General features: G+C 46.8%; 1 protein-coding gene and 1 pseudogene across 1 annotated transcript; both read right to left on the bottom strand.

Annotated features, from left to right (window-relative positions):
- Nucleotides 1–3331: 3331 nt before the first annotated feature.
- Nucleotides 3332–20619, bottom strand: LOC138926704 (uncharacterized; annotated as a pseudogene).
- Nucleotides 20620–21460: 841 nt separating this feature from the next.
- On the bottom strand, nt 21461–22446 carry LOC138926702 (uncharacterized). The gene is made up of 2 exons (XM_070281735.1): nt 22212–22446; nt 21461–22125 (listed from the first exon to the last, which is right to left on the bottom strand). The coding sequence occupies exons 1-2, from the start codon at nt 22444–22446 to the stop codon at nt 21461–21463; spliced, it is 900 nt and encodes a 299-aa protein (XP_070137836.1).
- Nucleotides 22447–23625: the final 1179 nt, after the last annotated feature.

Genomic DNA, 23625 nt, shown 5'->3' with positions numbered 1-23625 from the left:
TTGTTACGGATTATTAGAACAGCCTGATAATGCTTAGAACTCCCGTCAAAACGTCTGAACAACTCATATGATGCTAGTGCTGCCTGTCGCCAAGAAACATATTTTCCCTGTGAGCCATCAAACTTTGGCAATGATTTTACCGCCTCAAGGCCTTCGTCACAAGGCGTATTACCGGTTACAGCAACTGGCGATTATACCGCAATATCAGGAGCAGATAGTGTCGCAGCGCTAAACCTATCAGTGACTTTCTGTAATTTCTCTTCAAACTCTTGTTTCTGCACCTGTAATGCGGCCGAAACCCCAGCATTTATGATTGCCTGTAGTTGTTGTGGATCTATACTTTGTTTTTTCTGTACTATACGTTCGGCGGCCTCTTCTGATAACGCGAGGTTATTTAGCCGAACAATCAAGCTTTCAGACTCTGAATCGCTCATACAAACGTCTCAAAAAAATATTGAACCGTCGCCAAGCTAGGCGCTAAGCTAAGTGCTTATCTATTTACCGTACTCTTCTCCGCGAATTGATTTTACTGATTTGAGAAAAGAAAAAAACCGCAACACAAAGAGAAATAAATACTCTAATTTCTTGACTTACATGCCGCCATTGTTTTAAAAAAAAAATGTTTTATAAAAAATAACACAAATCTAAATATGTTATTTTATTAGCGATTCTTTTAATTTTTCCTGGCAATTCACAAAAGGGTTTCACTTACATGAATCTATGAAAGTTTTCTTTCCTTTTAGCAGTCTTCTGTGTGGTCCAGACCACGTTACCAGTTTTAAGATGATGATTTTGTTTTTCCTCGTGTTTTCGAGGCTCGGAGATTTCGTCGGGGTCTTCGACTTGGTTGGGCGCCAGATAAGGTTTGGTTTAGTTATGGCAGCGCGTTTGCCTACAACATTCTCCACCTGCACAGCTCTTGCAGGAGAGTTCTACCGTGGCACGTGCTGCTCACGGAATAGTGGGTTCTGACGAAACCGATGCGGCAAGTTGCTGCCCACAACGGCCGGACACTTTGTAGATGTTTCTGCACTTCTGTAATAATGCAGGGCATCGATCAAGACCAGATGGTGGCCACGATCAGTGACGATGATGCTCCTGATCCTCTTCTTGTAAACTGGTAACCGGGTCGTGGCTAAAGGTCATTCCTCCAACGGTGATTAGGAATAAAACATAAGACTTGGAAGAGGTGCCTTTATTCTTCGGCTGTCAGCTCAGAACTGACTAACTTAAGATAAGGAGAGCTTAGAAGTAACCCTAACTCGCACAGATCACAGCCATCGGCCAACGCCCGTCGTAAGACCATATGCGTCGTCCGTCTTCGTGTCCTTATCTCAGATCACCGTTGCATTGTTAACTGATATAAGAAGTCGGGGGCGTCTTCGGTGTAAATTCAAGAAACGCGTTCGGCTTTATTTCGCTGCTTACAAGAGATTAACTTAACTAGCACAATAAAATGACGATTGACATCAACCAGCGAGTGCGGATGCGTTCTTCATCGCGAATGCCCTCTTCAGCGCGAATGCTCTCTTCAGCGAGGGTGTGCTCTTCAGCGCGGATGCGCTCTTATGCACAGCTGAGTGGCACAACGGCCCCTCACCTAAACATTCCGCCCCCTTTGCAATCACTCGGGTTGCAACAGCTCCCGCGTTGTTCTGTGCTCTGGGACACTGGCAGCCCGTCCTGGATCTTCAGGAAGCCCGGCTGCATGATCCGCGGGTACATATCCACGCCCAGGACAAATGTCGCTGGAAGATGGAATCGCTCATCCGCCAATGTCACGCCTCGGAAGTGGGCACGCATCACCTCGTCCAGCTCTCGGGACGGCATGCGAACGCGCACGTGAGGCTCAATCTTAAAGAATACCTCCAGCCGAAAGCTATCATCGGTCTTTGACCCCACGGTGGCTGAACACACTTGTCCTCCCCCACGCTGGTAGTGGGCAGCCGGAAGCACGCCGCGAGCGAGGCGTCGATGCAGCTCGAGGGCGTGCACGGGTCGATGAGGGCCTCCGTGTCGAAGATCCGGGTCCCGGTGTCTATGCGCACTAGTGCAGTCGGCAACACGTTGACGCTGTTCCACTGCAGCAGCAACGAGAGGTTGGGCGCAGCGACCGCGTTCTGCGAGGGCCCTCGACGAGAGGCGGAACATTGCCTAGGTGCGGATGTCGCGGGCAGATGAGCGGTGGACGGCAACCGATGAGTGGCGGACGAAAGCCGTGGAGCGCTTGACGGCTGCCGGCCAGTGGCGGAAGAATGCCAAGGAGTTACCGACGAGCGCCGGGAAGTCAGTGGCCGTGGATCGGCTTGTGAATGCCGGAAAGTGGCGGACGAAGGCCGAGAAGCACCCGAACCGCGCCGGGAGTTGGCGGATGACGGCCGGGCGCCAGCCGAGACACTCCGTGTCCTGTCTCCCGCGCTTCGTGACCGGTGCTCCTCTTGGCGTGCCTTGCGCCGAGCCCGCGGCTTCTCCACGAGGTGCAGCAGCGTGTGGTGATCCTGACCACACGTCTTACAACCGTCCCCACGCCGACACGATCCGTCGGAGTGCTCGTGGGCCAGTCAGCTCGAGCGGTTCACAAGAACCGCCCGGAGCCGCTTCTCGGCACTAAGGCGTAGGAAGCGCCGACACTTCTTCAAGGCATGGATCCCATTGCAGACTCGGCAACGGTAGGATTGAATACCTCGAGTACATCTGCTCTCCAGCGGTTGGGCGTTGCGTGGGCGTGGCGACATCGTGTTGACTATGGCTGGCGGAAATATGATGAAGGAACAAAAAACATTATTAGAATCGGTGTGAATGATTGTTCGGAACTACGGTGAGTAATTAATTAATGAATTAATTATTGTGGGTAGGCGGACGCTTCCAACGGAAGAAGCACGCTTGACGAGCCCTCGCGCGGTGCGGATGTGGATCACGCGGACATGGCCATCGGATCCTGGATACACCGCGTCAAACCTGCCTAAACGCCACTCATTGGACGGAAGATTGTCCCCCTTGATGACGACCATATCCCCAACGCGGAGATCCCTTGTTGGGGCTCGCCACTTATCCCTCTTATGAAGCTCCTTGAGGTACTCTTCCTTCCATCGCAGCCGAAATTGCTGATGAAGAGCCTTGAGGTGTTGCCAGCGATTAATGATGGTAGTTGTATCCTCCTTTATCTCGGGCTCGACCGTGGCGAGATGTTGGCCTCCCCCAAGAAAGTGCCCGGGTGTAAGAGCCAACAGATCAGCAGGGTCTTCGGACATTGGCGCGAATGGCCGCGAATTCAGGCACGCCTCGATCTTCGCCAGGAGAGTAGCCAGCTCCTCAAAGATGTATTTCTCTACTATTTCAAAGATAGTAGAGCAGCTGCCCCTACAAAGGTCTTCCCGTTGTCGGACTGCACTTGACGGCATCCTCTCCGACGGGGGCATCCTCTCCAGGACCTCAACCGTGCGAAAGCCGCCAGAAATTTATAGGTCGTAAGCCGTCAGCCAACGGGTACAAAAGGGGGACCTACGCACAAGCCATTGCGTGCCGTAACTGTGTACACCGCTGGTAGTGCGACTATACTCTCCACGTGAGGGCGGCTGGTAACAGGTCCCGGTAAGATCATGTCTCTGCCGAGGATGCTGGCTAATGGTAGTCGGGCGGGGAGAAGAACACTCCCTTCCTTAAATCACCCCAATCCAAGGTGGAACAGCATATGCCGAAGGATGCGTGTCCGAGGGGGGGCTCGGACGCTAATATGCGAACTCTGGGGGACCGGCCGACCTCCCAGTTTTAACCAGGCTTATTGTGACAAGCGGGCTATGTCATGATGGACGAGCCCCTTCCCGCCTACTCGTGGGACCAAAACATGAATATTTCTTTAACAAACAAAAACCAAAGTGGAGAGCGGAACTCCCAAAAAAATACCGGAAATGGGGTCAATGGCCCGTCAAACTCCAAAGCCCTCAAAAGCCAAGGAGTTGCTGAGATGGAGAAGCCCCCCACAGAGGGGCAACATCTGGAGGCGGGACGCGCCGGTGCGGAGGAGGTTGCCAAGGCAACTTCTTCCAAAGCAGGGCTAGCTATGGGACCACCGAACGGTGTGGAGAGGAAGACCCCAGGGTCAACCTCTAAACCAACCGGCGGTGCCCCTAAGGCGAACCCTGGTCCGGAAGCGCCTCACTCGAAGCAGCGTAAAGGCTCCTACAAGGACAGAAGAAGAGCAGCCTTCATTCTGATGAGGGCGGACCCATCGGCCGAAGCCAACCCGGACCAGGCCAAGATTATTAAGTGGGCAAGGGAGATCCTACCCGACTTTAATCCGGAAAAGGCGCGAGAAAGGCTGGATCCGAAGAGACGTACTGGGTCAGACCCTGCCAAGGAGGCCGCGCAAAGCGCGAAAAGGCAGAGGTCCACAGAGGGAGAAGCCCCCCAGGCCAAGAAGAGGAAGGCCCAGCCGCAGCCGTCCAACCGCTCGTTCGCCGAAGTAACGAAGGGAAGAACCTTAATTGGAGTCCTGGACAAGGGCGCGGGCGCGAGTGTGGGTCACAGAAAAGCCAGCCGACCCGAAAACCATCTTAACAATGCTTAGGATGTGCAACCCGACGCTCCTCACGGCGGACTGGAGAGTCGCCAAGGTCGAGGAGGCGGTGGGACTGCGGAGGCAGGTCGTCCTCACACTAAACGAGGAGACCGTTGAAGCCCTGGAGAGGACGGAGCACCGGCTGAAGTACGGATTCGAGCATGTTTCGGTCCGTATCTATAAATCCGATGCGAAGGCCAAGCCAGGAGGTATCGGTCTGGAGGCAGACACACAAGAGCCAGACTTGGAGAAGCCGACCGAAGAGGGGCAGCCGGAAGGAATGTCGGATGAGGAGGAGGACATTCTGGAAGGGTACACCTCGGAGGAAAGCGACTTGGCAAGGGCACTTGGTGGAGTCGGAATGGAGGAGGACTCTCTGCTGGGCTCCGAGACGGAGGCAGAAATAACTGTGTTGGAGACTTGTAAGGATGTCCCTGACGATCTTACAAATAAACCTCCACCACAGTAAAGCGGCGTCAGCTGCCCTCCTACTCCACCTCGCCGAGAGTGGAGCTGATGTGGCCCTCATCCAGGAACCCTGGATCCTAGGAGACAGGATTCTTGGGTTGGGGGCGTCGGAGTTCAGGCTCTGCAAAGCCGATACTACAGGTAAAAGGCGAGCCTGCATCCTCGCAAAAAAGAATCTTAACCTCTTTTTGCTACCCAATTTCAGCAATGAAGACCACGTAGCCGCAGCCGTAGAGAGCCCAAATGGCCCTTTAAGGATATGTTCGGCGTATATGGGCCACGACCAGGAGACCCTTCCCCCGCACCCGCTAATCAAACAGCTGGTGGAAGACAGCAGGAAGCACAAGATCGACCTGATCATAGGTTGCGATGCTAACGCATCATCATCAGTGGGGCAGCACTGACACGAACGAGAGGGGTGAGTCAATCTTCGATTTTAGTCTTCGAGTCAAGAACAGAAGGGAAGTACTTGACGTCACTCTTTACTCTGAATCCCTAGCGACAGGATTGTTAGATGGAGAGTCCTAGAGAAACACTCATTCTCAGACCACCGATACATAGAATTATCGGTCAATTTCGGGAACTTTAATCGACTAACGGTACGCAACCCGAGGAAAGCGAACTGGGAGTTATATAGAAAGAAGATAGAGTTCCTTGGGAAATCCTCCAACAGGGAACGTTGATAGTAGGGTAGCCCTGGATGCCATGGTGGACACGCTCACGGCAGCGTGCACCAGGGCATTCAATAAAGCTTGTCCCAAAAGCAGATCGGGCAATAGCAAGTCAAAGAAACCACCATGGTGGTCGCAAACACTTGCGCCCTTTAAAACCACGGCCCGCAAGGCCTTTTATTTCGCCAGGAAAACAAACTCGGAAACAGCCTGGGAGTCGTATAAAGCGGACCTTAGGCGATATAACAAAGAACTTCGCAAGGCAAAAAGGAATGCCTGGGCCAAGTTCTGTACGAACATTCAGCAAAAGTCAGAGGCCTCCCTACTCAGGAAGGTCCTCGCAACTACTGCACCAAATGTAGGATACATTAAAACCTCAGAAGGTAACTGGACATCGTCCAGCAAAGAAACCCTAGAGGCTCTCATAGGGACACATTTCCCGGGTTGCTCTCGAGAAGATACAACCCTGGAAATGCGGACACAGGGGAATAGCCCCTCCACCGCTAACCAACTTAAATACCTATTGAGTGATAGGTATCTCAGCTGGGCAATAAATAGCTTCAAGCCCTTCAAATCCCCGGGCCCAGATGGCATTGTCCCGGCTCAACTTATTAAAGCCGGCCCCAACCTGAGATCTTGGGTCAAGAAAGCTTTCTCAGCAATTTTCAGAATAGGCATCGTACCCGCAATGTGGTTGCGGACGAAAGTCGTATTTATACCCAAGGCGGGAAAACCATCTCACTGCGCCCCCAAGGACTTCAGACCAATAAGCCTGTCGTCCTTCCTTCTCAAGACAATGGAGAGACTAATCAGCCTCCACATTAATCTTACTATAAACTCAGATGATATCTCGGGGTCACAGCATGCGTATAGGAAGGGCCGATCCACGGAAACGGCACTCCACGAAATCACTACTTTTGTCGAAAAGGCACTTAGTGATAAGGAATACGCACTCATTGCTTTTCTAGACATAGAAGGTGCGTTCAACAACATCCTACCAAGCTCGATAATCAATGCTCTGACAGGACTAGGAATAGACGATCAATCCATACGCCTTATAGAGCAGATCCTGGTAAACAGGACTGTTGAGGCGTCACTAGGAGGAGAATCTATTCATAGATACGTCAGAAGAGGCACCCCGCAAGGAGGCGTACTCTCACCCCTACTCTGGAACGTGGCGGTTAACAGCCTACTGCGATCCCTAGAAGGGGGTGGTTGCAAAGTTATCGCTTACGCGGATGATGTCGCAATTGCCTTCTCAGGAAAATTTCCCCAGACTCTATGTGACCGCATGACGGACAAACTTAGGGTCCTCTCAACGTGGGCAGTTAGAAATGGACTAGGTGTGAACCCATCCAAAACAGAGCTCGCCCTCTTCACCAGGAAGTACAAAATACCAAACTTAAGGCTATATAGTAACCCTATCTCTTAGCGATAGCGCCAAGTACCTAGGGATTACGCTAGACAGGAAACTGGACTGGAAGTCAAACACTATGGATAGAGCTAACAAGGCTAAAATCGCGCTCTATACTTGCAGGAAAGCCATTGGCCTTAAATGGGGAATGTCCCCAAAAATAGTAAGATGGCTTTATACAGCGGTCATAAGACCCATCCTTTTCTACGGGGTGGTGGTCTGGTGGCCTGCTCTCACCAACTCCACAATCAGGGAGAAGCTTAGGAAAACGCAAAGGATGGCGGAGGTCTGTATCACAGGCAGCCTACGTACCACAACGACGGACGCACTAGACTTCATACTCGGCCTATTACCGGTAGAGATAATGGGGGTCAAGATGGCCACACTATCGGCAATCAGGCTACGAGAGACGGGCACATGGAAATTGACAGACTACGGACATACCAAGTTAGATCTACACCACTGCACGCCAACGGGGTCTACAGACTACTGCGTACCTGTCGATAATCCCACCTGTAACCCCACCTGTAACCCGTAAGTTCCCCCTCAATAAGGACAGGTTATTTCCAATATAGATTATAGAACAATTGATTTATTTAAGTAATAATCGGGTTGCGTCTGCTCCGCACGCTCGGTCAATTACAACTAACTCTCCCCCTGCTCTGTCACTCCGCTCGCGCTCTCCTTGCCATTCTCGCCGCTCTCCTGCATGACATCGCCGCTCATTGCCGGCTCCCACATCCCTCCTTTATTGACAAGTTTTAGCTTCAAGGATGGGGCAGCCAAAAGAGCCAAATCTTCTGGGGACTGTCTAAGCCGATGACCTATTCCTGCTTCGACGTCTTGGTGATCCTGAGTAGATGTCATCTTCGGTTGAGGGCTGCTTAACGATGAGGGTCCAGATGTATCCAGGTGACTTGCGTTGATTGGTATTTTCTTGAGGTGCGATACATTCCTCGTGAGAGTCCTACCCCCTGCCCTAATTTTAACTATGTTTCTGTCTTTTTCAACAACCTCGAATTCCGTATCCTTAAAATTCGGAGTCAACTTACTAGGAAACACTACATTTTTCAAGAGTACTTTATCCCCTACGTTTATCACGGCTTCCCGTGCTCCCCTCTTTTTATCTGCCTCTTCCTTTCCTTTTTCTTTTAACATACAATCCCTGTCCCTTTCGGCCGAGTCTGAAACCTCTTCATCAATATCACCTATACATGGAACCTTGTCGCGGATGACCCTATTAAACATCAGTTGGGTGGGGGCTACTCCTGTTGTGCCATGTGGAGTAACATTGTGCATGAGTACAAATTTCTGGATTTCTTCCCTGTAATTCTTTGAATTAGAGTGTGCTATCTTTAACCGTTTGACCAAAGACCGATTCATGTTTTCCACTTCCCCATTAGCCTGGGGCCAATAGGGTGGAGTCTTCACCTGTTCTATACCGCAAGTTTTGCAGTATTCCTCGAATTCTTGACTTATATACTGCCGTCCATTGTCAGTTTTTAAGTATTTTGGGTAGCCTAATCTACAGAATATTTCCTTCATTACTTCAATTAAGCTTTTTGTGGAAATTGAACGTACAAATTTGAACTCCATATAGCGGGAATAGTAGTCAATAAACACTATAAAAAACTCGTTGTTTGGTAGGGGCCCCAATATGTCTGATGCTACCCAAATCCATGGACCTGTTGGAAATGGGTTCCTATCCATTGGTGCTGGCCTAGGGCATTGGGAGACCAGAAGACAATCTCTGCAGCGTTTGACATAGTTCTCTGCATCACGATCAATTAGAGGCCACCATACCTTGGATCGCAGACGCCTTTTCATAGCTGACTCTCCCGGGTGTCCTTCGTGAGCCAGCTCAAGCACTTGGTTCCGAAGTGATTGAGGAATAACAATTCGGTTACCTCGCAAAAGAAGGGGTCCTATTGCTGATAACTCAAATCGAAATGGGTACAGCAGTTTTAGGGATCCTGGTTTCCATGAGTCGCACTCCAGGCAGGCCTTTGCATCGATAATTTCTTCGTCCTTTACCGAATGCTTTGCAATTTCCGAGATAGTCATTGATTGGGGAATGCTGTTCTCGATCACTTGTAATATGCTACAATCCACCGCTTAAACATCGTACACGAATGAGCTGTACGACAACATGTGCTGATTTTTATTCATTTCTGAGTTTCACCCAATGACTTGAATTGAATGAAATTTTTGCGTATGAGTGTACTCAACAAAAATGCGAGTTTTGCTTTGATATATGTACATATGATATACATATGAGTTTTGATATACTGGTAGTGCTGGTCGAACAAAATGTTTTTCTACTATAATTTCTATATGCCTTGAAAAAACGAATTTTTTTTCATATAATTAACTGTTATTAACTATTATTAATACCAGTACTACTGCCTTTATATTTTTTTCGCCATTATTTGCAATGAAGCACATAGTTGACGCGGTCAACATAATAGTAGTGCCAAAAACTGTCCTGCCGAGAGGCGAAATGTGATTTAAAAGTAAATACAGGAAGGGAGAACGGACAAATAAAACCCTTAATAAAGCAAAAAAAACAAAAAATATTATTAACTCATTACAAGAAATTGCGGAAACGCTTATTAAACCGTCCATGTGAATACCGTTCATTAAAATATCGATAAAGCCCTACTTCGTAGCGAATGGTGATCCGTCACTAGCTCGAAATGAAGTCCTGCTAAGTAAAAGTAAAATTTCTCAACAGCCCAGACTAGAGCTAGACTTTCTTTCTACGTTTGAGAATAACGTCTCTCAACGTCCGACAAAGCTTTACTAGCGAATGAAATAATTAAGGGGTCCGTATTTACAGAGAACTGCAGCAGCACCGCTCCCAGTTCTACAGGACTGGCATCTGCTATTAGGCGAGTTCGATTTAGCGGGTTGAAGTATACAAGGTTTGGTACTTTTTCCAGTCGATCCTTTAAGTTCCGAAAAGCATCTCTTTCTGTTTCGCCCCAGCTGAATTTCGAGTCCTTCCTCAGTAATTTTCTCAGCGGATCCGTGTAATCTGCCAGGTCTGGGATAAATTTTCCCACGTATGTCACCAAACCTAGGAAACTCCGAGTCTCTTCCTTGTTAAGTGGTTCTCGAAACATTCTAATCACATTAATTTTATCCGGGTCCACTTCGATTCCCTCGTCAGAAATAATATGACCAAGGAACTTGAGTTTGTTTGTTTTCCAGATGCACTTCTGATCGTTTAGTAAAACGCCGCTTTCTTTAAATGTGTTACAAACCTCTCTTACAGTCTTGTCATGTTCTTCTTCGCTAGCTCCAAAGATTATTACATCGTCAATATAATTCATGACATTAGTAAAGGGTGCTAATAGCTGCTCGAGGTGACGTTGGAAAATTTCTGGAGCCGAGTTAATTCCGAACATCAGCCGCTTGTACCGAAAGAGTCCTTTTGGTGTTATGAACGTCGTAATTTCTCTGCTGGCTTCGTCCAGTTCCAGCTGGTGATAAGCGTCTTTTAGGTCTAAGCGCGAAAAGTATTTTGCGTCCTTTAGCTTGGGCATAAAAGACTCAAAGGTCGGTAGTGGATAATTTTCTCGTCGAATGGCCTTATTCGCACGACGCATGTCAATGCACAGTCGAATATCGCCGTTTTCCTTAACGGGATATCCACGAGCTCGGACCTGTAACTGATTCGATGATGTCCCGACTTAAACTCTCTTCCAGCTTAGCGGCAACTTTTTCCTCGAGTGCCACCGGGATTCTTCGAACTGGCTGCTGAATTGGAATGACTTTGGGGTCAATCCATAGCTTTATTTTAACCCCTTTCCATTTAGGGAATGGCGTGGTCATTTCCACTCGATTGACATCTAGACCTAGCCGAAGAACGTTCAGCTCATTGGCGGTCTCTCGGCCCAGTAGCGACTGCCGTCCATTTTTAATTACGAAAAATGTTGCAATCACCTCGACATCCGGCACAGCTGATATCGGCGCTTCAAAAACGTAAATTACTTCAAGTAATTGTTCAGAAGCATATCCTCGAAATTGTTTCTGAGAATGTGATCTAATGTTGAAGATTGCTGTAGGTTCGTTGTTAATCCTTGCCCAATCTGATTGACTAATAAGGTTAAATTTCGATCCAGAGTCAATAATGAGAGCAATGTTGTGACCCCCTATTTGGCAGTTTATGAGTTCTTCTTCTTCGTCGCTGTAGATCTTAAAACAATTCGCACATTCCTTCTTCCGTTTGGGATCAGCGCTCTCATCTTCCACACAACGAATATCATTTCGGCGGCGCTTCCTATTTTCGTGTTTCGGCTGAGCATATTGTGCTGTTCTGCATTGTCGTGCAAAATGACCTATTTTGGAACATTTGTTACATTTAGCAGCTCGGGCCGGACAGGAGAAATCGCTATTTGCATGCCCCATTCGACCACATCTCGAACACTCCAGATTTGGCCTTATTTTCCGAGCAGTAATTTTATTGATTGAATCGCTAGTGATAGGTTTCGTCAGCATGGCTTCAGATTGTTTGCTTATTTGTTCCTCGACCTGGCACGCTTCAATAACTTCGTCCAAGGAGTATTCCTTACCCAAGAGCTTCTTCTTTAGCTCAAGCGGCGCCCACGAATCAATTATTTTGTCTTTTAAGCAGATTTCCTCAATCTCCACTTTAGATTGGCCGAAAGAACATTTATACATTTGTTGTAAAATAAACTTTGAGAAATTCTCTGACTCATGTGGTGATATACTTCGAAATAGATGCCTTTCAAACGTTGAATTTTGTTTCGGCGAAAAGTAGGCATTTAATTTCTCGACCAAAACAGTGAAGATGTCGATCTCCCCGTCCTTGTCATCCTCTACCAGTGCACCCGGTAATGAGAACGCGACAGCTTGCAATTGTACCCCACCTACGTGAAGGAGTTTAGTTCTCTTCATTTTGGGTGACACGATCTGTTCAGCCTCCATCGAGATAGTGAACGCTCTAAACCATTTCTCCCATTCATTTCGAAGGACCGATTTCTCAATCGCTTCACATAGGAATGGTTTTAAATAATTTTCCGCCATCCTGAGGTCGTGCGTTTGTGTTTGCTAGATTTTAGACAACGAAACCAAATTTCATTTTAGACTTGAAATTCTGGGCTGGTTTTTACGCAGCCTCTCTTTTTTTATAGTTATCTAGCTTACACAAGACCAAACTCTTCCGCACAGCCTTTACTAAAAATTGTTCTTTTGGGCTTGTTTACACGCACCCTCTTTCGACTTGTATTTACACGCAGTCCATTTATTATACAGCTTACGGAAAACAAAACTCTTCCGCACAGCCTTTCCTATGCACGTTTTCACCTGCGTACATACATAGTTACACATGCATACACATGCGGCTTGCAAAAATGTACATCTTTCACTCAGCCCTTTTTTTTCAGAGTCAATTTCTCTTAAGTTATCTGGCTTGTTTAAAACTCAGCCTCTCTTTATTGTTTTTTTTTTGTATTCTTTTTACTTATGTTTCGTAATTTGGTTTTGCGCTGAACTTTACAAGTATAACAATTACTAATCTCATTTATGTTATACATTATGGTTCTTCTTTCCGTTCCCCTTTTTTTTTTTTGGGATGGCACTGCCATACGCAGTTTTTCGTTTTACATACATACATACATGCATGTACGTTTAAATGAGATTAATTATTGCTATTTCTTGTATATATTTTTGAAAAACAGTTTTACCTCGTCGCCAATGTAGTAACCCGTAAGTTCCCCCTCAATAAGGACAGGTTATTTCCAATATAGATTATAGAACAATTGATTTATTTAAGTAATAATCGGGTCGCGTCTGCTCCGCACGCTCGGTCAATTACAACTAACTCTCCCCCTGCTCTGTCACTCCGCTCGCGCTCTCCTTGCCATTCTCGCCGCTCTCCTGCATGACATCGCCGCTCATTGCCGGCTCCCACACCACCTTAAAATACAAGGTCTACATCCCAACAAGGGAGGAATGGGCCACACAAATCCCGGGACCAGCCGGTTCCCTCCATATCTACACAGACGGTTCATAATTGAATGGCCAGGTGGGAGGTGGTTTCCATTGCGAACAGCTGTGTTTAAATGAGTCCTTCAGACTCCCCGACCACTGTAGTGTTTTCCAAGCAGAAGTAATAGCTATCGGAGAAGCACTCAGATCCCTAGCACTTATTGGAAATCAGGACACAATCTGTATCTTCTCAGACAGTCAAGCGGCACTCAAAGCCTTTGACGGTCTTTCATCCAACTCCAGGACAGTGAATGACTGTCGCAGATCTCTTAACGAGATGGCAGAGCAGCATGACATACACCTCATATGGGTGCCCGGACATAGGGACCACGAGGGTAATTGCGCCGCCGACGAACTAGCAAGAGCAGGTACTACCAATCCTCTCCTATCGGAGAAGGAACGAGTAGGTATCCCCTTAGCTACGTGTAGGCTAAAATGCAGGGATCACTTTGACCGCGCATCACTGGGGAAATGGAGAAATCTCCAAAACTGCAGGAACTCCCGCATCATATGGCCCATCCGATCTAGGAAGAGGTCAATGATGCTTATCGCCTTAAATAGGCAGGACTGTAGTCTGGCGATCAAGGCCATTACAGGACATTGGTTAATAGAAGCACACGCGGCTAGACTAGCGGTGCCACATTATGACTACTGCAGGAGCTGTGAAGACGAAGAAGAGGAAGAGACAGGCCCCTCATCGCCGCCTCAACCTAACCTAACCTAAGGTCCGACGTAGGCTCTAAATGGATGGCCTTAGTGGAGAGGCACACAAACACCAACACATTACCCTTTGTGATGAGACAGGCCCTCCCCGGATAGTTTTTTATCTCGTAGGGACCGGCATAATCCACACCGGTGTACGTGAATGGGCGCGAGAAAGACGTCCGTTCCTTGGGTAGCTTTCCATGAGTTGCGTTTGCAACTTCTTCTTGTGGATGACACATACCTTACAAGAATAGACGACGGACTTGACCAAATTCCTCATCCTTGGAATCCAGAATTTGGCCCGGATCAGACGGATCATCAGCTGATTGCCACCGTGCACCGTGATGCGATGTGTAAATTGAACCAGGAGTCGAGACAGATGGCAGTCGTACGGAAGGATAATAGGGTGCCGTTCGTCATATTGGAGAAGCTCAGAGGACGTGACCCGGCCGCAGGCTCTCATAAGGCCTTGCGAATCCACAAAGGGGTTCAGATTTTGAATCGGACTGGATGCCGATATTGGACGCTTTTTGCTTAAGCAGCCCATCTCAGAGATGAAGTGTCTGCGCTAAGTGACGGAAACTAGAAGACATTTCGCCGACATAACCTCATTAGCGGTCAGGTGCTCTTCAAACGAGGATCGAATCATCCGCGCGCACTGGATGAAGCGATTAAAATAGGCAAGGACTCGTAATGCTTGTCGAGTGTAGAAAACTGCTCAAGAAAATCTTAGGGGGCGACTTCGCGAAATTGACCTTGACTGTTCGCTTCTCGAGTTCAGTCTCGGGGGCATCATTGCCTTGACTGGGCCAGTCGCTGCGAGGCCTTTGCAGCCAGTCAGGACCGTGCCACCACAACTGGTTATCTGCAAGATCTTGGAGAGCTACGCCCCGGCTAGCGAGATCCGCAGGGCTCTGCTCGGAGAGGACATGTGCCCATTTCTGCATGTCGGTGAACTGGGTGGTCTTGGTCACCCGGTTGGCCACGAACGTTGTCCACGTTGCTTTTCGACGTTAATTTCCTAAATGGGAACCCTGCTGACTCTAGGGCCCCTTTCAGTTCCCGAATCGCAGCTTGGGCTTCAGTTTTGGAGTCTGCCCCCGCGAGAACGTCATCAACGTACATAAAATGCCGGATAAAATGCTTGGCTTGCTGGCGGATACTTCGACTCTTCGTCGTCAGCGAGCTGTTGCAGCACACGGATCGCCAGGAACGGGGCACAATTGACACCGAAGGTGACCGTTTTCAACTCGTAGTCGCGGATATCCCCATCGGGATTGCGAAACAAAATACGGAGCGGAGTACGCTTGGGGTCTACCAAAATTTGCCGATACATCTTCTCCATGTCGGCGTTGAAGACAAACCTAAAGTATCGCCACTTTAGGATTTGAATCGTCAGGTCGGATCGTCGGTTGCGGACGGACTCGAAACATTGAAGACCACTCGCACCTTGGTGGTCGTGCTTTCGGGCTTAAAGACGGCATGATGTGAAGATAGTAGGTAGAGGAACTGCTCGCGGGAGAGACCTCGGTCATGTGGCCTAAGTCGATATATTCCTGGATTACCGAGTCATAGCGGGCCTTAAGGGGCGGATCCCTCTTCAGGCGCTGCTCATTAGGCAGGAACTGAGCAAGAGCAAAAGACCGTGAAGCCGCTAGCTCGAAACCCTTCTGCTCGGGGTCGCGTAAGTGGAGCGTCACAACGTACTTGCCACACTCGTCTCTTCTCGTCGTCTGGACGAAATGGTGCTCGCAAACTGAATCCGATTCCGAACTGATATGTGTGGGCACATCTTTCACCTCCCAAAATTTGGTGAGGAGCTGATCCAGAGAGTCACCGAGGCTGTGGGCAACTCGTGTGGAAAAAACGGACACACTGCGAGGGTTGGCTGTAGATAATGGGCCTGTCAGCACCCATCCAAAAATGGTCTCCTGACCGAGAAGCGACACGCAGATGTTATGGAACAATATCAGCTATTAACACATCGACTTGGGAGCTCTCAAAGAACTTGGGGTCCGCCAGGGGAATGTCGGGCAGCCCCTTGAGGCGATCTCGTGGAATCGGATATGATGGCAGATTTCCTGCCAACTGCGGAAGAACGTAAGCCGCAGTCTCTAATCAAGGGGGCAGCCCCTTGAGGCGATCTCGTGGAATCGGATATGATGGCAGATTTCCTGCCAACTGCGGAAGAACGTAAGCCGCAGTCTCTAATTGTAGCCCGGGTCTAGACGGCGACCGAATGGAGAAATGGCACAATTTCGTTACAATTTCAGTCGTTCCGTTATAAAAGTCGCTCCGGACCCTGAGTCTATCAGTGCTCGTGCCTGGAAGCTGCACCCCAAATGGCACACGTTGATAAGGGCCGTGCCCAGTGGAACGGCTCCTGATCCGGAAGCGAAACACACCTGCACATCCGACTGATCTTCTGAGACGTTTGTGCTTTTGGCAGCCTGTGCGGGTCGAGCCTTTTCTGGCGTAGGCGGAATTGGAGCAGTGCAGGAGGGTGTAGTGTCGGCTGTGACATGTGAAGCAGGTATGGGCGCTGGTGCAGTCTGGCTGCTGGTGCCCTCGGGCAAAACAGTTTAAACATAACTGCTTCCTCTTAATATAGTCAGAGCGCCCATTTACGTCCATCTCTAGAAACGTGGACATAAGCGAATGGGGTGGTTTTCCCTTGAACAGAGATCGCAGCCTCTTTGGCCCGGAACCACACGAGTCTCGTATGAAGTGAGCCTACGAGCAGGGGCAGTAGGAAGTCCCGACCCTTGCGGAAATTGCCCGGAACAACTAGGCCTAGCGTCGTCGATGGCCTCCAGAGTGCGATGGCGCTCTGTCAGAAAGTTATCTAACTCCTTCCACGTTGGTATTTCGGCCTTATTATGTACGGATTGCTCCCACATAGAAAGTGTGATTTTGGGAGAGCTTTGAGGAAATCATAAATACCAGGAGACAGTCCCAAGCCCCAACATTGATGGAGGACATTTCTAAGGCTGTCAGACAATTCTGAATGGTGGCTTGGAGCTCCTTCAGCGCGACCCCGGACTCTTGAGAAATAGCCTGGATGTTGAAAAGGATCTTTAACAGGCTGTCGACCAATAGCCGCAGGTTCTCAAAGCGGTCTGTGATGCTTTGCCACGCTGCGACAAATCCCTCATGGGTAAGCGGAGCCTTAGAAACAATGGCGTGTGCGTCACCACTTGTTTTGGACAGTAAGTGGAACAACTTCTCTACCGGGGTCAGCCGCAAGTTTTGGAAGTAAATGGCTGTAAACAAGTCTCTGAAGGTGGGCCGAAGATAATCTCTCCGAAGATAATCACCCGCAAAGACCTCGGTATCCTCCGGAGGTAACCGGCAGCTGGTAGACGCAGGCGTGTGTACATTGACGGAAGCCTGATTGGATTGGGACGGCTGACACGGCTAGCAAATCTGAGCAGCTCTCATAGCTCTTCTCCACCTTCTCCCACAGTACCCAAATTTGGTCCCGATGGACTTCGCACATGTATTGGGAGTCTTTTTTCGTTTCTGGGGCGCCCGGAGTATTTATGTTAGCCTCAAATTGGCTAATTCGATCTGTTCTGGCGATGAACTTTTTCAGCGCCACTTCGACCGCACTTTGAGCCATTTTCGCAACGGAGCAAGTCTGCCTCTGTGAAGGACCGGGGATTGTATTGGCGGATTCGTCACTCTTTGCCCTTGAAATGGCACTAGTCGCCTTAGGCTTCAACAGAGGCGTCCGCGGAGATGCGGATTGAGATCTGTCCAAACGGATGGTTGGGATCGGACGCGGCTTTTTGTCGTCTCCTGTGGGCATTCTCAGAGTCCAAGTCGCTGGTCAGCGCTTGTCGACTGACTTGCGCAACAGGTGCCTCGTACGAAGTGGTGACCGGTCACACTAATGTGATAAGAACGGTGAGATCGCGGATGAAATGCGATTACAAGGAGCAAGTGGGAACTAGTGGCGCCGATGTCCAAAGGAAAGTCGTGTGCGGCAAAATTCGAATGTGGAAAGAAAACTTCAGGAACCAAAAAAAACCCAAAACGAGACGAGGTTGGTGGAGATTGTAGACGGATGTTGCCTGATGCGGAGTAGAAGCAGCGTTAGAGGCACCAAGTAAAATGGACAAGTACCGGAAACTTCGTGCACGTTCGAAAACAAATTGTTGAAGAACTTGTATATTTATACAAGTGTGGTTCGTACGTAGATATTGAATTCTGAACTATTTTCAAACTTGCGGAGCCGGAAAGGTGGACTTGACCTTGGCTTGTATTTAACACAAAAAAAAATAATAATTAATAATAATTAATTTTTGGCTAATTGTCGGATTTAATTATTATGGTGCCAGAAGGGTGGAGTTGAAAATCTAAATCTTTAATCAATTGAGGTTAATCATCACGAAGCCGGAAAGGTGGAATCGAAACCGCGGCTCAATTCAGACAGAAGGTTGATAATTAAATTATTAATAATTTTTGACTTTAAGTATTGAGTGGCCGGGAAGGTGAATAAACAAAACTGGCCCTTCGCTCGAACGGAAAATAATAATTAAATAAATTGTGGCGGATATAATTATAAATATATAAATTTATAATTACTTGATTTTCTTTTTTTAAAGTTAGTTGTACGCAGCCGGTTATGCCGTTGGCACCAAAGGAAAAAAACAGCACAAAAAAAACATAACACGGCTACTACGGCGGCTAGGTTGAGAATTTAAGCGACACAATCACGGATTGGTAGTGAAATGGCGGTTTATAATTGTTGGTTTTAGAAAATTGAAGACAATTTTTTTAATCTTTATCGGTTATATACTTCCTGAAATTGAAAGGCAGAAAATATATGGAAATATACATATGGACATGCCCCACATATGTGGGGCATATGTTGGCACAGTGGAACGTTGATAAGTGGACTGTATATGTAACTGTATATTACTGTATATGACTGTATATATTAAATTTTGTCGGGTATATATTTCAAGAAATCGGAGGCAGAAAATATTTGGAAATATATGGACATGCATGCAAGTACGGATATATGTAGGGCATGTGGAGCATATGTTGGCACAGTGGAGCGTTGATAAGTGGACTGTATAACTGGTGGAACAGAAAAGTTATTTGCTGTAAAAAATTGGAGGGGGGGGGGGGGGGGGGGGGAACAAATATTACGACGGACTGTTCGGTGAATTTGGAAATTCTGGAACTGAATCACACCCGCTGTCCAATATTAATAATTCCCTTTTTTGTCACAATTTCACTGTTCACTTGCGGATTTTTTTTTCCCTTTGCGCATTAATTGCACCGAAAAAAAATATATATGTATTTGTGTATGTATGTATATGGATGCCCATATGCCTCGACCGTTGGCAAGCGAATGGATAACGGAGAGGCCAAAAACGGCGAGGAATATGGCGAAGCGCACACAACGGAGACGGATGGAAAACTTTGTAGAATTTGTAGAAAATCTCAAGCTGGGGTTGAAAAAATACAAATCTTGCAGCAGTGTGAACGAAATTTAATGTTCGGTCTTCACTGCTGAAGACCGGCAGAGAGACGGAGACGGAAAAGTGTCGTACTTATCTCTTGGCGGAACAATGCCGGAAACTGCTGGTAGTGAATATCCAAAAATAGATCCGGGTCGTAGGACGAAGGACCAAAATGTTGTCGGGGGGGCGTTGCTGCCGCAAAAGATTCCAGAAGTAAGGATGAAATAAGAAGTCGGGGCGTCTTCGGGGTAAATTCAAGAAACGCGTTCAGCTTTATTTCGCTGCTTAAAAGAGATTAGAGCTTACAAGAGTTAAGATTAACTTAACTAGCACAATAAAACGAAGATCGACGACAACCTACAAGCGAGAGAGAGTGCACAGAGGAGAGAGTGCGGATGCGCTCTTCAGCGCGGATGCGCTCTTATGCACAGCTGAGCGGCACAACGGCCCCTCACCTAAACAAGTACCAACTTTCGATTTTTCCGCAACGACTTTTGGCATTTTTGGTAATTATTTTATGTATTTTAGTTAAATGAAATTATATGAAAAAAACATCAAAAGCGTGATTACGTTATACCAAAGATTAAAAAGTACATAGACATCAGGGCCCAAAACGGTAAACTTTTTTCATCAAGCTTGTTGGTGAGGGGGGAACGTACATGCATACGATTCTATTTTTAAAAGTCTTTACATGTATCCGTCGACAAAAATGTGAGCCTTGGTATGTATGTATGACTGCTCGCACGACGGCGTAAAAATGTTTTGGCTTCCAAATTTCAATTTCTCGTTTCTGTTTTCAAGGCGCCGATGTAGTAGTAGAACAAATAGTATTTTTAATCGTCGGCGACGATTCGTCGCAGACCGAAACAGGGTGGTAGCGTAATGCATAGAGTAGTTACTCTAAGTGTAATTTTTCTGTGTTCAAATCCTTGTAAGGACTTTGAAGTTTTTCTTTCTTTTATATAATTATTATTTTTTTTATTTTTCTTTAATTGTAATATTTTTCTTTAATTTTAAAATTGTAAAATTGTTTAATTTTTCATTATGTCCGGCTAATAAAATTTCAAGGGAGTCCTTCCGGCATTTTGTCATCCGACACGTCCGTCACTTATTTTTACAACAAGTGTAATAGAATGCAATTAAAAATAATAATAAAAAAGTGAATAAGAAAAGTAAAAAAAAAATATGAACAAAAAAATAAAATTAAATATAAAATTAATTATAAAGCTAAAACTTTGTAAAAATTGAAACAACCGCCCGCTAATGAAATCGAACCCAGGACCCCAAGAATAAGGAGCGCGCACTATCCATCTAGGCTATCCTCGTTGATCTAGTGATACTTAAAATTGGTGTTAAAGTAAGCGCGAGAATCCATACCGAAAACAAAGCTGAAGAGTAAGGATAGTAGAAGATATTTCTGATCTCTTTACTCTCACATTGGTTCGATTTGAACGTTTCAAACTTTCATCGTTCCAAAGATGTTACGATCTAAAAATAGAATTCTCTCTTTCCCTCTCTCATCTGCTGTTTTCATTTTCACAGCGGGTTCCACGACGGAAAAAATTCAAACGTTTCAGAGCGGGTTCCACGACGCGGCCTGCCAAAATGCCGTAGAACCCGCTTATAGACATTTTTACACCGGGTTCCATTACGATTTTAAAATTTTTTATTTTTTTTATTGAATTATTAATTTAGGAAAACACATTATGTTCGGTCATTGAGCGTTTTCAATGCCGTAAATAAAGACGAATTTGTATATAATATGACGTTATAAATGTTTATTTCTGCTTGATTTCTGTTTATTTCTGACCAGCTTATGGTGCATGCAGGGACGAAAGTAATATACACAGAGAGGGCGGCCCGACAAGTCACCTCGAGCTAAAGCTCTCGAAAGTGGAGAGGGCGGCCCGACCTAGACATTGCCGAGCTAAAACTCTCTAAAGAAAGTCCGTTGAGTCGAGCGGCCGAGAGAGAGTCGGCTTGCGATCAACTACCTTTTGTATAAACTTAAGCCTAATAAATAAACATTACTAAACATTACGCTAACATATTTAAATATTAAAATTACACCGGTGGGCTGCTGCCTGACCCGACATTCCCCCCTCCGTTGGGGCCTGTCCTCCAACTACATTCGTAAGGGGCGAGGTACAGCTTAATCCGCTCCCAGCGAAGCACTCCAACCCGAAGAGGGATCAGCTCCATAGCTCTGGCCAGCGGCCACATCCATAGCCTCCAAAGTCCTGCATCGCTGCTCCAGAAACTCTGCCAGCGACTTCCAAGTAGGAATTGCGTCGGAACTTGAAGAATTTAGACTCTCCTCCCACTTAACTTGAGTAGCTGGGTCCAACCGTTGAAGAAGCACCAGGACAATGATGCAGCCGGCTATCTCATTTGTCGAACCCAAATTCTTGAAGGTTCTCATAAGGGCATTGAATTTGTCGGATAACCATCGAAGACGTGTTATTGAATCGCCTCCCACTAGAGTGAGGCCAAGAATCTCGTTCACATGAGCCTGAAATATCAAACGACGGCTATTAAATCGTTTCTCTAACAAATTCAGCGCGGCATCATAATTCTCATCGGAGACTTCCAAGGAGCGAACTGCTTCGAAAGCGGACTCGCGAAGGCAAGATCGCAACCTTTGCAGCTTTTCCACCTTATTGATGCTCGGATTACCGCCGACGATTGTACAGAAAATCGAGTAAAACTCAGGCCATTCAGAGTATCTACCGCTGAAGGTAGGAAAAGGCAAGGGAGGCAAAGCTTGAAACCTTTGACCTGACCCCGAGTCAACCTGCATGGTGGACATTCCGTTAGCTAGGGTGGAGAGCGAAGGGTCATCCCGTGCTTAATTTCGGCCTGCATTGTCGCTACCAGCTCCGAGACAGTCCATCAGGGCTCACTACTGATCTGCGAAATGTCCAAATCCTCAAGCTCCCCGTGGATGGCCTTGAAGTCGCTGAAAATGGCGACTATCTGACCAAGACGCACGTTGAGCATGGCATCGTCCACCTTGGAAACAGGCTGAGGAGCTCTTTGTATCCTCTTCAAGTCCTGGAGAATACCCAGGGCCTTGCACTTTAGAATAGCACTACGGGTTGGAGTGGGTGCTCCTTTGTCTGCGCCGCTGGAGTTCATGGTTGATTTATTAAGTTCCGACCAGCCCGAAGTAAATAATTCCGGCGCCAAATTTTATCGCTCCAAATTTATTTGCTCGCGACGAACACGACTTGTCCCACTGTGCGTTCAGGACCGTAGCGGAATGGTGGAACGTATATATATATGAAGTCTATGCGCGGGCAAATGCACTTGCATTGTGGAACGTAAATATGTATGTGTGCCAATAATAAATAATTTACCGGGCCACAACTGAACTGCCGTTAGGTTTATGTTTTGTTCTTAATTTGAATTTGTTTATTATTTTATATAAACCCGATTGCTTATTAGCACTAAAACCGTTCATGTAATTTTTAATCTGCACCACATATGTTTTCGCGGGAATAGTTTTAGTTTCTATAGCTTTAGTAAATTATAGTTAATAATTTAGTTAATTATACTAACTATATCACGTCGGGGTCACCAATGACATTGAGCGTTTGCAATGCCGTAAATAAAGACGAATTTGTATTTAATATGACGTTATAAATGTTTATTTCAGCATGCAGATGAAACTGGATGATCCGCAGATAGACCAGCTTATGGTGCATGCAGGGACGAAAGTAATATACACAGAGAGGGCGGCCCGACAAGTCACCTCGAGCTAAAGCTCTCGAAAGTGGAGAGGGCGGCCCGACCTAGACATTGCCGACTAAAACTCTCTAAAGAAAGTCCGTTGAGTCGAGCGGCCGAGAGAGAGTCGGCTTGCGATCAACTAGCTTTTGTATAAACTTAAGGGGTTATATACCTTTTTTATTTTCAAAAAAACGAAAATTTTTTTAGTGGTTTATCTTGAAGAACAACTCCTTGAGAACATTCTCCCATATTTTCATAGAGATTGGAGCAGTAGAAAAAAAGTTACAGCGCTCCTAATCGCACGCCTCGTTGCGGCCTTGAACTGAACTTGAAACTTTAAACGCGAATATCTCGAAATGGTGTTTCTTGAAAAATGACTTTGCGGTGACATGGATTGGCGGAAAACTACTGAACCGATTTACTTCAAATTTTTTTTAAAATGTTCGTAATGAAATTCTCTTGTGCTTGAACGATCGACTTTTCACGCGCAAACTTTTTTTTCGGCGAAATAAATTTTTTAGTGAAATTTCTAGAGACCAAAACGTTCATTTTTAGCATAAAACGCTGCCATATCCAAACAAAAAC

Source organism: Drosophila bipectinata, chromosome 3R (assembly GCF_030179905.1).
Source record: "Drosophila bipectinata strain 14024-0381.07 chromosome 3R, DbipHiC1v2, whole genome shotgun sequence".
In the NCBI taxonomy this organism is placed as follows: Eukaryota; Metazoa; Arthropoda; class Insecta; order Diptera; family Drosophilidae; genus Drosophila; species Drosophila bipectinata.
This window is presented reverse-complemented; position numbering and strand designations above follow the sequence as displayed.

Coding starts and splice junctions, on each gene's coding strand:
- LOC138926702 (XM_070281735.1), bottom strand. CDS start 22,446: ATGAACTCCAGCGGCGCAGACAAAGGAGCACCCACTCCAACCCGTAGT. Junction 22,126..22,211: donor GGACATTTCGCAGATCAGTA/GTGAGCCCTGAT, acceptor TCTCCACCCTAG/CTAACGGAATGTCCACCATG.